The sequence below is a fragment of the Pipistrellus hanaki genome, assembly GCF_964339955.1.
Source record: "Pipistrellus hanaki genome assembly, chromosome: 1".
NCBI classification, from domain to species: Eukaryota; Metazoa; Chordata; class Mammalia; order Chiroptera; family Vespertilionidae; genus Pipistrellus; species Pipistrellus hanaki.
In genome coordinates, this window is record NC_140503.1 from 148,884,874 (window position 1) to 148,901,950 (window position 17,077).

General features: G+C 41.6%; 1 protein-coding gene across 1 annotated transcript; it reads left to right on the forward strand.

The window, feature by feature from the left end:
* The first annotated feature begins 615 nt into the window (after nt 1–615).
* Nucleotides 616–12,696, forward strand: LOC311628198 (alcohol dehydrogenase class-3). Its single transcript, XM_084895171.1, has 9 exons — nt 616–706; nt 3,260–3,361; nt 5,170–5,311; nt 5,946–6,033; nt 8,175–8,394; nt 8,543–8,803; nt 9,793–9,928; nt 12,130–12,268; nt 12,406–12,696. The coding sequence occupies exons 1-9, from the start codon at nt 695–697 to the stop codon at nt 12,428–12,430; spliced, it is 1,125 nt and encodes a 374-aa protein (XP_084751297.1). The 5' UTR covers nt 616–694; the 3' UTR covers nt 12,431–12,696.
* The last annotated feature ends 4,381 nt before the right edge of the window (nt 12,697–17,077 follow it).

The window sequence follows — 17,077 nt, forward strand, 5'->3', positions numbered from 1 at the left end:
AGGAGCCTAGGACGTTTCCCTGAATGGGTTCCCCCGTTCTTGGTGTCCCTTTTCTCATTCTCCCGCTCAGTTTTCCCTCTCGATGGAGAATCTTGAAGGGCTTTATCTTACTCATCTTGCATCCTCAACACATAGCAGCGCACACGAAGTACCGGGAGCACCAGACTCTCCCGGTTCCTCACGTGCCTCCGGTGAAACTCCTGGCCCCTCACCTTCCACCTCTCTCCCTTGTGAGACTGCTCTGCGCTGCCTCGGCTACAGTTACACGAGGAAACCCCTTCCTGGCACAGACGGGTTTGCGGTCAGGCATGAGCACAGCCAGGACACCGCCGCTAACCCAGCCTCGCCCACACCCTGCCGGCCTCTGGGGCAAGACCTCCCGTCACCGCCAGAGTGCGCCCCGCGCCGCACCCCCGGCCCCGCCCATCCCTCCCAAGCCCTCGCAAACCCCGCCCCACGCCCCGCCCCGCCCCCCGGCATCCGAGGAGGCGGGACTACGCCCAACGCAAGCCCACCCACGTCCCGCCCCGCCCCGCCCGGTGCGTCCGGCACACGCCCCACCTACGTCCCAGCTGTACGGCGCAAGCCCCACCCACGCCGCGCCACGCCCCCTGCGTCCGGCACACGCCCCGCCCACATCCCGACTGCTTGACCCGCCCCGGATGCCCACGCGCGCTGACCCGCACCCGAGGGCATGGCGAACCAGGTAGCGTAGGCCCTGCGGCGGGCCCGAGTCCGGGGGTGCCGGGGACGGGGAGCGTAGCCTGGAACCGGGCCACCGGGCACCGGAGCCGGAACGGGGCCTGGGAGGGACGGTTCAGCGGGAAGGAAGCTTTGTTTCGCCTCCTCATTCGGGAGGGTTTTGCGCTTCTGGGCAGCTGCAGCGGAGCGGGGAGAACGGGGGCGGGGGACCAGGGTGGTCGGTGCGCATCCCGGTGAAATGGCTCCAGGGCCACGCTTTGCCTGTGCAAAGGGTACAGCAGGTTCTTTTGTTCACGGTTATTTCGTTCGTAAAGGTGATCAGATGCCGTAGGAGCTTCACTCTGCTTTGTATTAATTAGCAGCATAAGGTAGGATTAGATTCCTAAAACGTCGTTTTGCCTTAAGTTGCAGAGCCTATCCAGGACTTACTGTGACTTGCCCAGGATCATACTTGCAGGTGCAAAATTATAATTCCTATTACAGTTCAGGTGTTGAAGTGAGGCAATTGCCCGTGATTTAGAGTGGGGCTTTGTTTCGATTAGAAGTGTCACTGAAAGGAAGAGTTTAAACTCCTCTAAAACATTCTTCAAAAGTGGCGAGGGTAGGGGTAGAATAAAAGGTATGGATGAGCTATTCTTGTTGCTTCACATCTCTAGTGTACAATATGACTTCATTGATACTATTCTGAATTTGACCTTTGAGGTTTAGGGTACATAGAGGTGAAAAGGATTCCAGTGCAGTGTCTGGATTTTTTTTTTGTACCATCAGATTTAATATATACATTTTAACTTTAAAAGCAAAATTTATCACCTCACCAACTTACACAAGTTTCATCTTATATAATCCTGTATAATAAAGAGCTAATATGTTAATTAGACCAGACTGCTGAACTACCTTCCAGGACGACCTTCCAGATCGACCAGTGGAGGGGGGGGGGGGCAGGGGGCGGGCGGTGCCAAGCCCCTTGCACATACATGGGGACTATAGTCTCTATATACAGTTTAACTCTCCTCTCCCCTCCACTGTTTCACTGCTACTAATAACTACTAAGTTATTTTTGCAAAGCTACCCTGTGCCAAAGACTGTATTAGGCATAGGGTAGCTTTGCTTCATATTCATTCTCATTCACCCTTCACAATTACCCGGAATGTAGGTGTTTTATCACCATTTGTAACTCTTCTCCGTATCCCAGTTAAAAGTGATGGTTCTCAAACTCACTGCCAAAGTTACACTCTCCACTTTTTGAATTCTGTAGCACTATGTGCCTCTCCCTTTAAATCACACTTTTTGTAATTATTGACTTTCCATTCTGTCTCCCATAAACCCAGTGGCTTTCAACCTTTATTCTGCCAACTTGTTTCATAACCATTATGTAACTGATCGAAATCTTCCCTGTTACATCTGATTCTAGGGCAACATTATGCTATAGAAATATAATACACTTGGCATATGTAATTTTAACTTTTCTATTAGTCATATCAAAAAACATTAAAATCATGTTCAAATTTAATCCAACATATTGAAAATACTATCTCAACATGTAATCACTATTTTTAAAATATTATTGAAGTATTTTTTTTGTACTAAGTCTTCAAAATCTTACAGCTTAACTCAGTTCAGACTGGCCACTTTTCAAGTGCTCAGTAGCCACAGGTGGCAAGTGAATAATATACTGGATAGTACTTTTAAAATGGATAGGAATAGCCTGACCGGCTGGTGTTGCTCAATGGTAGAACAACCTGGATATGTGCCCTGATGGGGAATCAAACCTGCCACCTTTTGATGTACAGGACAGTGCTCCAACCAGCTGAGCCACACCAGGGTGATAGGAATGGTTTTCTAAATTTCCCCCATTCTGGTACTCCTTACTGGTACAGTCCTTCCCATCCTATGGTTTTGTATTACAGCAATGTTACTTACACCAACCTGAACAAAAGAATGTCACCGTACGTGTTAAGCATTCAGATTCCTTGGGTCCTATGCCAGACCTACTGAATCAGATTCTCTTAGACCTGTATTCTTAGCCTGCTCCTGTAGAATATCAATAAGTATTCCGTGAATAAAACTTTTCAACCAGAAGAGGCTTTTATATCTGACCAAAGGACATCTAAGTTAAATATTTTAATGAATATTACTTATACAAAATCTAAAAAACAGGCAGAACAATTCTCTGTATCACTTAGAAGTACATGTTTCTTTTTCTTTTATTAATATATTTTTATTGATTTCAGAGAGGAAGGGAGAGGGAGGGAGAGATAGAAACATCAGTGATGAGAGATAGTCATTGATCAGCTGCCTCCTGCACACCCCCTACCAGGGATCGAGCCCGCCACCCAGGCATGTGCCCTGACCCCGGGAATCGAACCCAGGACCCTTCAGTCCAAAGGCTCTATCCACTGAGCCAAACCGGCTAGGGCATTGCATGTTTCTTTGTGAATCTTTGATATACTAATACTTCCCAAGATTAACATTCATCAATATCTAAATTAACTAATAAGCAGTTCATTATTCATTCAGGTGAATAAACAACTTGCTCTCTTTTTTTTCCCCATTTCAGGTGATCAAGTGCAAGGCAGCCATTGCCTGGGAGGCCGGGAAGCCTCTCTCCATTGAGGAGGTAGAGGTGGCACCGCCAAAGGCTCATGAAGTTCGAATTAAGGTAATGTTACATCTAAGGCAGTGGAAAAGATGACTTACAATTAGGTCTCTGGATAGATTAATACTCTTGAGTTCTGCAAAGGATAAATCCCAAAGGAGAGTGGGTCGAGAACAAGGTATTGGAAGTCTTCCAACCACAGAATCACATCCTCCTCCTCTTATTTTATCCTCCTTTGCACTCCTCCCATCTTGTAGCTTTGATGGTGGGCTGAGCAGCCTGCCCCAGGGATCACTGGGTGACTGCAGTTTATTTCTGTAGCCTAAGTTTAAGGTGACTTTGCCGGATGTTCCCCTTTCTGCTGACCCATAACTTAAAATGTATGGTGACACATTAGAAACAAAAGAAAAAGAAGTGGCCTTTAGTTTTGTTAGGTGAAACTTCAAATAAGATTTGGGAAGAGGCTCCTGATCAACTGGAGCAACAACCAAGTAAAGTCATCTTATTAGAGAGCTTTAAATACTGACCCTTGCAGACGGGGCCCGAGTTCAAGGGATGCATTTATTATTCCAGTGCTTAATGAAGCTATCCCAGGAGAAAGGCATAGTTCACAAAGCCACCAGCTGGGTGTTTTTAGCATTCTTCTCTTTGTTTTGATGTAAAATTAATCATTTAAGGTAGTGACCTTTGCCCTGGCCCGTGTGGCCCGGTTGGTTGGGCATCATCCCATGCACACAGGAGGTCACCAGTTCAATTCCCAATCAGGGTACATGCCCAGGTTTCCGGCTTGATCCCCAGTAGGGAGTGTGATCGATATTAGACTCTCACATCAGTGTTTCTCTCTTCCTCTCCCTCTCTAAAAAAAAAAAAAAAAAAAAAATCAATAAAAATATTTTTAAAAAATAAAATAGTGATCATTAAATAAAACTAACATCCTAAAAAAAATCAGCTTTTTTTTTTTTTTTTTTTTTTTTTTTTGCTATAAACTGGAGTAAATGTCCCTGGTCCTACTTCCAAACACACAGCACATAAACACATATTGACTCATGCTCCCAGGGATCCCACATATCAGGTCAAGAAGCACAAATAACTTTTCAAGATCCTTTTCAACCCAAACCCAGAAATCTGAAATATTTTAGTAGTTAAATTCAGAAACTAACCTGATTGTGATTTTGCCCCTGAAAAAGAAAATGTTTTGTCCTGAATGTATTGTTTGGGGTACACTGAGTTCAGCTGCCTTTCCTGGGACTGCCAATAAATAGCAAATAACGTTACATTGTAAGTGGGTATGTAAGCGAGAAGCAGAGGAATGTAAGTTCATTCTAAGACTTTCTCTTTGTGCTTTTTTGGTGGTTTGGAAAGATAACATTATTAAAAGAGATAGGGATAAAGGACTTATTTAAACAAATTTGTTTGTGTGCTAAAAGGGAGTTGGTTCCACTAAAAGCTCTGAGTTTTAGTGCAGACCAAGCAGGCTGGCATATTTCAGAAATAATCCATACCTTTGTAGAAATACCATTTCCCAACAGGCCTGAAGAGCCCAGCGGTGAAATGGCTTCGCACACAGATGCTCTTCCTCTTCACCTTATTTGCTTTGTCTTGCTAATATGCACTGAAAAGGAGAATAGATGTGCCATCTGTTATTGAATATAAATACACTATAATATACTACAAAGAAAAGCCTGCCAATTCTAGTTGTTAAGATGTCATCTATTTGTAAGCATCTACTGATTTTAGAGAGGTTAAAGTGTGAAAAAAAAGTATTTTGGAATCAGTGGATTATATTGAAATAAAAGGACCTTTCCTTTGATGCCTTACTCTGAGTTGCATGCACACACACTGAAATGCTCTTTATTCGAATATCCTGATAGATTATTGCCACTGCAGTGTGCCACACCGATGCCTACACCCTGAGTGGGGCTGATCCTGAAGGCAGTTTTCCAGTGATCTTAGGGCACGAAGGTGCTGGAATTGTGGAAAGTGTTGGCGTAGGAGTTACTAAGCTAAAAGCAGGTAAGAGGGCATTTGAACCACTTATTTTACACCTCCATAGGGAAATAGCATTTCTGATCAGCTACCCATTGTTTACTTATGAACAAATTATCACCTAAGAAAGTTGTGAAGATTGATTTTATTCCTCACCCAGGAAGCATAAATGGAGGGTGGGCAAAAGTAGGTTGCAGTTGTTTGTATGGAAAATAATACAATAACTAATAAATAATAATACAAGAATAAACTCTGTGTTTCCCATAGTCACAACTGTGGAACTACTTTTGCCCACCCCATATTTGATGGGTTTTTTTCCTCTGAGTTTGCAGGCTGCTGTTCATCTGAAACTGTTAAAAACATTTCGGAAGTCAGTTTCTAAACAAGAAATTTTAAAGGTGCATCAGTGAGTCAGTAGTTTGAGGCACATGACGCCTTGTTCTCCAGTTATTGTTTTTAAAAGTTTCCTTTAATCAAAATTTTGTAATTTTTGTAGTCAGGCTTCGTCTAAATGATGTTATGTAGGTGAAGTTCTAAGCCTTAAAGAGCTTAACTTTCAAAGCCGAATGAGCTAACAGGAATAGGCATTTGCAGGGGCTGATACATTCATTAGGAATAGATGCCACGTGTCCAGGATAATATCTTTGCATTCATTTTCCAGGTGATACTGTCATCCCACTTTACATCCCTCAATGTGGAGAATGCAAATTCTGCCTAAATCCTAAAACAAACCTTTGCCAGAAGATAAGGTTAGTATCTTTTTGCTCTTTGTTTCTGGTAATATTTCTATTTTTCTCTCAAAGAACTTGTATTTACTCTTGAATCCAAAGGCAATCTATTTCTCTTCATCTGTGTATTTGTTTATTCATATGTATCCCAAAGGGTTTGTCTAAGAGTGTACATCAAATTGTTTCCTGGTGGGGTCTGGGCCCAGAGCGGGTCTGCCTTGAGCCGGCTGGTAGCATGTGAGTTCTTCAGGCAGGAAAGAGTTCATGAAAGGATTCCAGGTGATTTTGAGATTACATTAATTAAAACTGGTGACAGTGAAAAAAGGGAAGAGTTAAAGGTAGAAGAAGCAACAGGAGAGAGAGTAGGCAGAGGGCTTTGGCTCTCTGAGAAATAGAAGTCCCAGGAAAAGAAGTGAGCCAGGGAGGGGCTGCTGTTAACTCACTGGAAAGTCAGAGAAAAGGGAGCCTTGGAGACAGGTTCAGGGGTAAGCCCAAGATGAGATGCTGCTGCCCGCTGCTCCCCTGGTTGCAACTCTTGTGGGTTAGAAAAAGCAGAGATGCAAGGCACAGGCATGCTATAGTGAGAGTGCACTGTTGCTTCTTTGTTTTGAGGCATTTTCTCTTCAGCCAGTGGAAATCCAAGTGGAGGTTTCAGAGGAGGGTCTTAACAGAATACTCATTAGCTTTCCAGGTGTGTCCTTCAATATGTTGATTCATCAAAATCTGCGTATGGAGGGATCAGGGATAATTTTCTGGTTAGTTTAATTTTAAAACGATTTCATCAACGAGGGACTGGGATGAGGCCAGGCTTTCCCAAAGCAGTCTGGAGTGTGTAAACCAAGCATGTCAAACTACCGCAACCACGCATGTCAAACTTACTGCAAGTTTGACATGCTTGGTATAAACAATTTGCTCCTAAGTGCCCTTGGTTAGGGAAGGTAAAACCTTGTGATTCATTAGCTGGCTGTAAATTACTCAAATTGTTTTGCCTTGTTTAATTATCTTCTCTCAGATTCCCATATTCTGCTTCCCTAGCTTCTTACTACCCTGCTTTAAAAATTATAGTGTTTATTTTTATTAACAAATAACAAATATTTATTTAGCACTCTGCTAATGCTTTACATAACATCTCACTTGATATTTTTCTTTCTTTTTTTTCTATGAGAAAGAATTATTCTCTGTATTTTCTTTTTTTTAAAATATATGTTATTGATTTTTACAGAGAGGAAGGGAGAGGAATAGTTAGAAACATCTATGAGAGAGAAACATCGATCAGCTGCCTCCTGTACACTCCCTACTGGGAATGTGCCCACAACCAAGACCAAGGTATATGCCCTTGACTGGAATTGAACCTGGGACCCTTCAGTCTGCAGGCCGATGCTCTATCCACTGAGCCAAACCAGTTAACCTGTTCTCTGTATTTTCTAGACTCGGAAACTGAAAGTCCAGTATAGGTTAACTTGCCCAACATTACACAGGATTTGAGACCAAGGTGTGTCCCTGACTTTAGGGCTCATCCTCCTAAACGAGACACTATATCACCTATAAATTTAGAATATCTAAAATAATTTTTACTAACATGTATTATATCAGTTGCCTTTGTAAGTTTGCTCTCCCACCCCCAGCCCCATTATTGTAACCAACTATATGGGCAGAAAACTAAGTGAAGAGAGAAAGTAACTTGAATCCTTGAGGATTGTTACACTTCTGAAAAGGCCTGCTAAAAGGTCTAAATTGCCAGTTTGGCCATCTGTTTTCCTTAGCCAAATGGATTATTCATTGCATGTGGTCTTTGTGTAAATGCTGGGTTTAACTTTATGCTTTATGAAGTTACATTTGCTCACAGTGTTATGATGGAATTTTAAAATAATTTTATCTGATCCATAAGTTGTACCTGTTAAAAATTATTTCAATACTCTGACAGTAAGATCCAAAAGAATACTGAACGTTGAAAAACATATGAGGTTATAAATCTCTTACAAGTTTCTCTATTGTTGAAAGATAACTGATTAATACATACATTAGGAATTGGACTTTTTGTCTTAGCACACTTTTCTAACTATTTATTAGTTGTTGTTGTTTTTTTTTTTAATAATTCTTTTTCTTATAGGTTTTAGGGAACCTAATTCTATCCTGCCTTTTTCCTTTTCTGTTTTTTTTAGAGTCACTCAAGGGAAAGGATTAATGCCAGATGGCACTAGCAGATTTACTTGCAAAGGAAAGAAAATTTTACATTACATGGGAACCAGTACGTTCTCTGAATACACAGTTGTGGCTGACATCTCTGTTGCTAAAATTGATCCTTCAGCACCTTTGGATAAAGTCTGCCTCCTGGGTTGTGGCATTTCCACTGGCTACGGTGCTGCTGTGAACACTGCCAAGGTAAGTGTTGGCCTGGCTTTTAGCTTCCACCTTCTAATTTGATACAACAAAGCTTTGCTGAAATAATTAAATTGGTCTGATCTGTAAGAAACCTAGTGACTTTCTTGACTCTGTGGAAGCAGTATCTCACAGACTATCTTACTGTTAGGTGGAGCCTGGCTCTACTTGTGCCATCTTTGGCCTCGGAGGAGTTGGATTGGCGGTTATCATGGGCTGCAAGGTAGCTGGTGCATCCCGGATCATTGGTGTGGATATCAATAAAAATAAATTTGCAAGGGCCAAGGAGTTTGGAGCCTGTGAATGTATTAGCCCCCAGGACTTCAGTAAACCCATCCAGGAAGTGCTCGTTGAGATGACTGATGGGGGAGTAGACTACTCCTTTGAGTGTATTGGTAATGTGAAAGTCATGGTAAGTATGCTTGGTTGGCTTCATTTCTCTCTCTCTCCCTCTCTCTCTCTCTTTCTCTCTCTCTCTCTCTCCCCCCCCCCCTCTCTCTTTTCTCTTTTCACTAGCTGCTTTTATGAAAAATATATATTTTTACTTATTTCAGAGAGGAAGGGGAAGGGAGAGATAGAAACATCAATGATGAGAGAGAATCATTGATCAACTGCCTCCTGCACCACCCCCTACTGGGCATGTGCCCCATCCAGGAATCAAACCGTGACCTGGTTCATTGGTCAGTGCTCAACCATTGAGCCATGCTCGCTGGGCTGTAACTGCTCTTTTAATGCAGTTTTCTTAAGATTTAAAGTTGTTTTATTTTTATAAAGGAGAAGTCTCAGTAAGAATTATTCTAGTAGAAGAAAGGAAAAATAATGATTTGAACTACAAATGGGAAATTACATGAGTGACTCAGGGAAAGATGAAGAAAAATGTTTCTTTGCCTTCCATGTATGTGAATCTTAGAGTATGTCTACTTAAGAGGCAGAATGGTGCCTTTGTAGAGAGCATGCGTGAAAGTAGATAAACACCTGCATGCTAAATCAGTGACCCTGAACAATGACGTCTCTAAATCTCAGTTTCCTCTTGTGTAAAATATAGACAGCAAAGCCCCTACTTTGATACAAAGGAGGCATTCAGCAAAAGTATCAGAATTACTTCTCTGCATACTTCTTTTATTAAAGTCTTTAGAATTTTGAGTTGGTATTTACTTTTAAAAATGGACAGCAAGTAAAAGCTTTAAATCCATCCCATTTGTGTCACTACTTAGCCAACTTAGTAAGTTTCTTAAAGAAAGTAAAATTGTTCAATAAGATTAAATGCACTAAGCATTCCACTTGACCATTTTGCTGCCATTTTTTGGAAAGCTTTGTGAAACCACTCTCTCGTTTTTGGGGAAGCAGATATTCTCGGCAGAATGCACTGACTTCTGTGATTTGGTTCATCTCTGCCCGCAGAGAGCCGCACTGGAGGCCTGCCACAAAGGCTGGGGCGTCAGCGTGGTGGTGGGAGTCGCTGGTGCCGGGGAAGAGATCGCCACTCGGCCCTTCCAGCTCGTCACAGGACGCACGTGGAAGGGCACCGCCTTCGGAGGTGATTGCTGGATGGGATGGCACGTTTCCTCTCTCGTTTCTATTTGCAGAGTTTTAATTCCAGGCCAGTTTTCTTGGTTTAACAATTTTCATGGGCTTCTTTTCATACTGAGTTGTTGTATACAAAGTTATCTTAATAGAAAAGTTTCGCATACAATCGGTATTTTCTCATGAAGCTCAAAGCCACATTTTACTCAGAAAAAGAAGGAAATTAACATTCTCTTAATGAGGCCCTCATTGGGGGTAGGGCAGGCAAACGACAGTCATCCATACTGTGTCTTGTTATGGAGTTAATAAGTTCCAGGCATTTTTTGCTCATTTTTCTGGAGGGTGCAGTGGTCAATCATACCTCTGGCTGAAGAGGACTGATTTCAGCATAACTAATACTAAATCTTAAACGGAAAATGTTAAATTAGACAAAACCTTATAACAAAATTAAAAAGCTGCCAGACGGGTTATTTTTCCCAGGTATGATCCTAAAAAGTGTATGGTTGTTAACCCTTTGTACATCATAAGCGTCTATAGATGCAAGGATGGTTTCCATTTTGGATGCATGGCAGTTAACTGGTTAGGGTTGCCTAAGTGTTAACAGGCTTTTTAAGAAATATATTCTTACTATCCTCTTAGGAATAAGATCATATAGCATGAGTTTTGCATAATCTGTGTATCTGTTAACATCCTCTACCTTATGTTATGCCTGCTTTTTTAAAAGTCAGAAGAAAATTTCAGGAAATATGCTAAAAGGAAGAATTTGGCCAAAGTTTTCCATCTTTATACTACAAGATTTGCTATAGAAATGTCACTCTGACTGAACTCTCCTTTCCTGGAAATATGCTGAACTTGAGGATCTAAGAACAGACTTAAAGCCACGCATGCAACTCAGAGGCATCCTCTCAGGATCCATATGTGTGAGCCCCTTCCACGCCCCACGTGGTTCAGGGTTCCTATTCAGGGGTTCAGGTTCTGGAGAAGCCACACTCAAAATGGAGAGAGGGAGAGAGGCTAGAAAAGAATTAATTTGGGAAATTGGGGGGCCAGGCGGGAATCCACCTCTAGGGGGAGGACTACCACTGCTCTGGCTTTGGTATTCCTTTTATTAAGGTTATGAGATTCACCCATATACTTTAGGCAGGAAATTCCAATAATAGACAACCGGCAAGAAGTTACATATGAAGTCTCAACTAAACAATGAGTAATTAGCTCCGACCATTCAGAGCAATTAAGGTTGACTAGCCTTCTGGATTCCCTTTTCACATTTCTGGATTACCTTTTCACATTTCTCTATTAGTGACAATGATCGGTTTCTGGCATCCATAGCTGAATTTGAAAGGCCTTCTAAGCTTGGGTGACTGAGCCATGACAGGTGATAGGAACCTCTCACTGAACCTCATCCTAGTACAATGCTGATTGGGAAATAAGCAGGAGCATTTGGGGCCCAATGGTGTTCCTAAAACAGCGGTCGCCAGACTTCTGAAACCACTGGTTGGTGACCGCTGTCCTAAAATATGACCCACAGATGTAAATAGATGTTTTGGTCTAGAGTTGTAGATGTCTCAGTTTTAAAAGAGAAAGAAAAAGTCTCAGTTTGTAGGGGGAAAAATAATTAGTAGAGGATATAATGAGGGAGATTTGGGGGAAAAAGCTCAAAAGAGATTTGAAATATGATCCAACGCATCTGTGCTTTAAAAAGTAGGAAGGCTGCTTTGATTTATTGCTTCTTTCAATAACAAGTGAAAAGTTAAAGCATCTAATTTTCTACCTTGCTTTCAGTTTCACAGTTTTCTATTCTGAGTTGCTATCCCTATTCATTGTTGATTTAACACCAAAGAAAGAGCCATGTAGCACATCAATATTTTTCTTCCATGCATTTAATTATTATGGAAATCTGCTATTATGGACCTAAAAAATAAGCTTGTTCTAAGACTTACAGAGTTCTATCCTGGGTAGTCTAATAGTCTCAATTGAAACTTAATGACATTTTAGTAAATCAATATAGAAAGAGGAACGAACTAGAAAGGCATTTACTTTTTCCTTAACTAATGATGTTCATTAAATTCTTTCTCTATGCTGATTTTGATGTTTTTCCTTCCTCTGTAATGAAAACATTTATTCTCTTAAATGTCTTTATTTAACCCACAAGGTAATAAGCATACTGTAGAAACTTGCTGAAAAAAAAATTAATAGATGTATGACTTCTTTTAGGATGGAAGAGCGTAGAAAGTGTCCCAAAGTTGGTGTCTGAATATATGACCAAAAAGATAAAAGTTGATGAATTTGTGACCCACAATCTGTCTTTTGGTGAAATTAACAAAGCCTTTGAACTGCTGCATGCGGGGGAGAGGTAAGCTGTCCTAGTTGTATATTATGGAATGTAGGAGTGATGTGAAGTTTATGGAGGAAAAAGGATAAATATATTAATTTAATCTTCTTAAGAGAAAAGATACCATTCAAAACCTACATGTATTGTTTTTCTTACAGCATCCGGACTGTTGTGAAGTTTTAAATTCAAAGAAAGTATGTCCATCCTTAGAACTGAGTCATGTGAGCTGATTGGAGCAGCCAGGCAGGCTGGGAGAAGCTCTTACAAGTCCACAGCCCCTTAGATGTTGGGTAACCTACTCTAGGGAATAATGTTTTCTGTATAATTAATATCTCTAATCAAGTGGAAGGCTAATAGTGTCATAAATCTGTTTTCTGGATGATCCTTGTGAATAATTACTAGCTCATTAAGGAATTTTTTAACAAAATAAAAGTAATTTCTGTATAAGTGTTTTATCTCTGTTCTATGCTAAATTTATGTTCATGGTTCTTTTCCCACTATCTTTATTATTTAAAGGAAAGAGAGAGGAAGCAGGCCAATAGTGAGTTTATGAACCTTGTCTGCTGCTGGCTCAGTAACTTTGGCTTAACTTTTAAGAGTCTCAGGCCCACTTCCTGAAGAACAGATTTCCTTGGCCACAGTGACAAAGTTAATCAGAACCCCAGAAGGCCTTTGTTAGTTATCTTCTTGAGGGCAGGAACTGTGCCTTGTTCAAACTTACATACCCACAGTTCCTAGCATGTTATCTAGCTCACAATGAGCACTGAAATTCATCATTGAAACTACTGTACTTAAGTAGGGGTGTGTATGTGTGTTCTTAGCGCTATAAACTATTTCAATATTTTAAAAATTAGTTATTTATGTACTGAACGTCCAAGTTCTGGGCACTTACTTTGATCAGATCTTCACATCTGGCAAGACACTTGCCCTTCCAGAGGAAGCAGCATCTAGAATTCGATGTCTATCACTCTCTTGCCCATTATGTGTTTTACTACCCCGGGCATACAGTAAGTCCTTGCTTAATGTCAATAAGCTCTTGGCAACTGCAACTTTAAGCACAAGGACACATTACCAAACCAGTTTTCCCATAGGCTACTGATAGAAACAACAGCAAAGTTCCTACCGCATATTTCTGGTCACAAAAACATCACCAGACTAAAGATTCAACATTGAAATAAATGTGAGCTAAACATACATTGAAGAAAGATTAATAAAAAACAAATCAGATAATCATGTTCCTCCAACCCAGTCAGGGTGGCTATAGCATCTCTGCAGCTTAGGGCTCAAGGAGGGACCCCCACCCTGGACAGCAAGCCCCTCCCCTCCCCCCCATCTCAGGAAGAGTCCATCAATGTGTCAAGCTTCACAGTTCTTATAAGAAATTGCCACACTCACACGCACGTGCACTCAGACTGGGACAATGTGAACACGCCATTCACCTCACCTGCACACCCACCCAGACATGGGGAGAAAGTACCAACTCCACACAGACAGTGGTCTCAACTGGGAATCAATTATTTTTTTCTCATCAACATTACAACAAAATCAAGTTGAAGAAAATGAGGTTATTCAAGGACCTGCTATACCCCACTATATTGTGCTGCTCAGATATGGGTTCCGTTTTTTTTATAAACAGGTTTGTGTGGCAACCCTGTGTCGACCAAGTCTATTAGCACCATTTGCAACAGCGTTTGCTCACTTCGGGTCACATTTTGGTAATTCTCACAATATTTCAGATAGTGGTTCCTCTGATGGATCTGGGCAAAGTACATTGAAAACCTAGAAAAGATTCATCACTCTAGATGCCATTAAGATCATCCATGACTCATGTGAAGAGGTCAAAATAGCAACATAAACAAGAGTTTGGAAGAAGTTGGTTCCAACTCTCATGGATGACTTTGAGGGTTGAAGACCTCATTGGAGGAAATAACTGCAGATGTGGTGGAACTAGCAAGAGAACTGGAAGATGTGACAGTTATTGCAATCTCACATGATAAAACTAATAGATAAGTTACTTTCTAGGAATAAGCAAAGAAAGTGGTCTTAAGATGGCATCTACTACTGGCAAAGATGCTATGAATACTGTTGAAATGTCCACAAAATGAATTAGAATATTACATAAGCCTAGTTGATAAAGCAGCAGCAGGAACTGAGAGGATTGGCTCTAATTTTGAAAGAAGTTTATAGGTAAAATGTCATCAAACAGCATCCAGCACTATAGAGAATTTATGAAAGGAAGAGTCCATCAATGTGTCAAGCTTCACAGTTCTTATAAGAAATTGCCACAGCCACCCCAACCTTCAGCAACCACCACCCTGATCAGTCAGTGGGCATCAGCAAAATGATTACAATTCACTGAAGGCTCAGATGGTAGTTATTTTTCAGCAATGCTTCTAATTATGTACATTGTGTGTGTTTTCAGACATAATGCTATTGTACTTAATAGATTACAGTATAATATAAACATAACTCTTATATGCAACTTGGAAACCAAAAGAATGTGATTTTATTGCCTTGGTCTAACACTGAACTTATACCTCAGGGGTAAACCCTCTCATCTTCAGTATTGTTGTGCATGTTTTAAACTTGATACTGTCTCATTCTGCAGCTTTAACTTTTCATTCATTGTATGATTAGGCTGTAATTTTGTGCTTAATCTCTGTTGTATGTGAAGTTCTCATTAATTACAATCCTATATAATAAAAGTAATATGCAAATTGACCATCACTCCAACTCAAGATGGCCACCCCCATGTGGACACAATATGGTCACCACAAGATGGCCAGCAGGGAGGGCAGTTGTGGATGATCAAGCCTGCAGGGGAGGGCAGTTGGGGGAGGGGGGACCCAGCCAGCAGGGGAGGGCAATTAGGGGTGACCGGGCTGGCAAGGGAGGGCAGTTGTGGGGAATCCAGCCAGCAGTGGGGGCAGTTGGGGATGACTGGTCACCCCCCGCCAACTGCCCTCCCTTGCAGGCCTGGTCCTCCCCAACTGTCCTCCCCTACTGGCCTGATCACCCACAACTGCCCTCCCCTGCTGGCCATCTTGTGGCGACCATATTGTGTCCACATGGGGGTGGCCATCTTGTGAGTTAGAGTGGCGGTCAATTTGCATATTACCTTTATTATATAGGATTGTTGCATGATATTATAATATAGGATTGTTGCATGATATTGTAATGAATGAATGAGAACTTCATACACAACAGAGATTAAGCACAAAATTACAGCCTAAACATACAATGAATGAAAAGTTAAAGCTGCAGACTGAGACAGTATCAAGATAAGAGGGTTTATGGATATGCCCAGGTATACCCCTGAGGTATAAGTTCAGTGTTAGACCAAGGCAATAAAATCACATTCTTTTGGTTTCCAAGTTGCATATAATTTAAAAAGTATTAAACAACAGCCCATGGTTCCAATCTAACCAAAGGATATATCAATGCATGACATACTTTTGATTGATGTGGATTAATTGCTCCCAAAAGGTTGTGTTTCTGATTGAGCAAATTTAGTTGAAAAGTGGAAAAGTAGAAGTATGGTCTGGGTTCTTCTTTTTAGATCTTTGTGCATGTGAAGGGCTAGACAGTGTAACCTACCTCTCATTTAGCCAGAGGGCTGGAGAGACAGTAGGGACCCAAGTGATCCTGAAATATTTATTATCTTGGGGAAATTAAAACTAGCTTCTACCCCTGCAGTAGAAAATTGTCCAATCCGGTTTGGTTTAGCCCAACCTTCCAGGACAAAGCATGACATTGCCATGGGCAGTTGCAATAACAAAATGGGCACATAGGGTACTATTGGAGAGCTAATAATTCTTTTAAAAAGTTTTTATTTCCAATTTTCTACTATAAGGATTCCTGGATCATGGGACTATAGGTATAAAGTATTCCTTATTCAGATCCTTTTAATACATCCTCTTGGGTGGCATCTAGAATGTCATGTATGTTGCTGAACCAAAGTTTTTGGAGGAAAATATAGATTCAGCACAGGACTAAAAACCATTCATTATATGCATGTCAGCAAATCTATCCTGGTTGTCCAAAATTAGAATTCTGCCACCTTAGAAATGTTGGAAATTTTTTAAAAGTATCTTGGACAAAAGGTATATAATCTACACTAATAAAAGAGAAACATGCAAATTATCATCACTCCGCTACGTTACTAGCTAATCAGAGTGGGTATGCAAATTAACCTGAAATCATGGTGGCAGCAGCAGGAACTGCTCCGGGTCAGAGAAGTTGGGTGCCAGCACTTGAGGCTGGCTGAAGCCAGGGGGACAAAGAAGCCACCTGCCCTGTGATCCCAGGCTGCAACCAGCAGCAGAGGCCTCACATCCACCTGCCCCATGTCCTGGGGGAGACAGAGAAACCAGGCCCCAGCGCCTGAGGCTGGGTGCGGCCCGGGAGAAGCCGCCTGCCCCCTGATCCCAGGCTGCAGCCAGTCAGAGAAGTCGCCCACATCGCATCCCAGGGAAGATGGAGAAGCCATCCACCTGTGGTCCAGGCACCAGCACCTGTGATCCAGGCACAGCCTGGTAGATGGAGAAGCCGCCCACTTGAATATTTCTTGCCATTCCTGTCTGGCCTGCATGGTTTCTGTTGAGAAATCAGCTGATAATCATATTGGTGGTCCTTTATAGGTAACTACCTGCTTTTCTCTTGCTGCTTTTAATATTCTCTATTTGTCTTTTGCTCTTGGAATTTTAATTATGATGTGTCTTGGTGTGGTCCTCTTTGGATTCCTTTTGTTTGGGGTTCTGTGCACTTCCTGGACTTGTAAGTCTATTTCTTTCCCCAGGTGGGGGAAGTTTTCTGTCACTATTTCTTCCA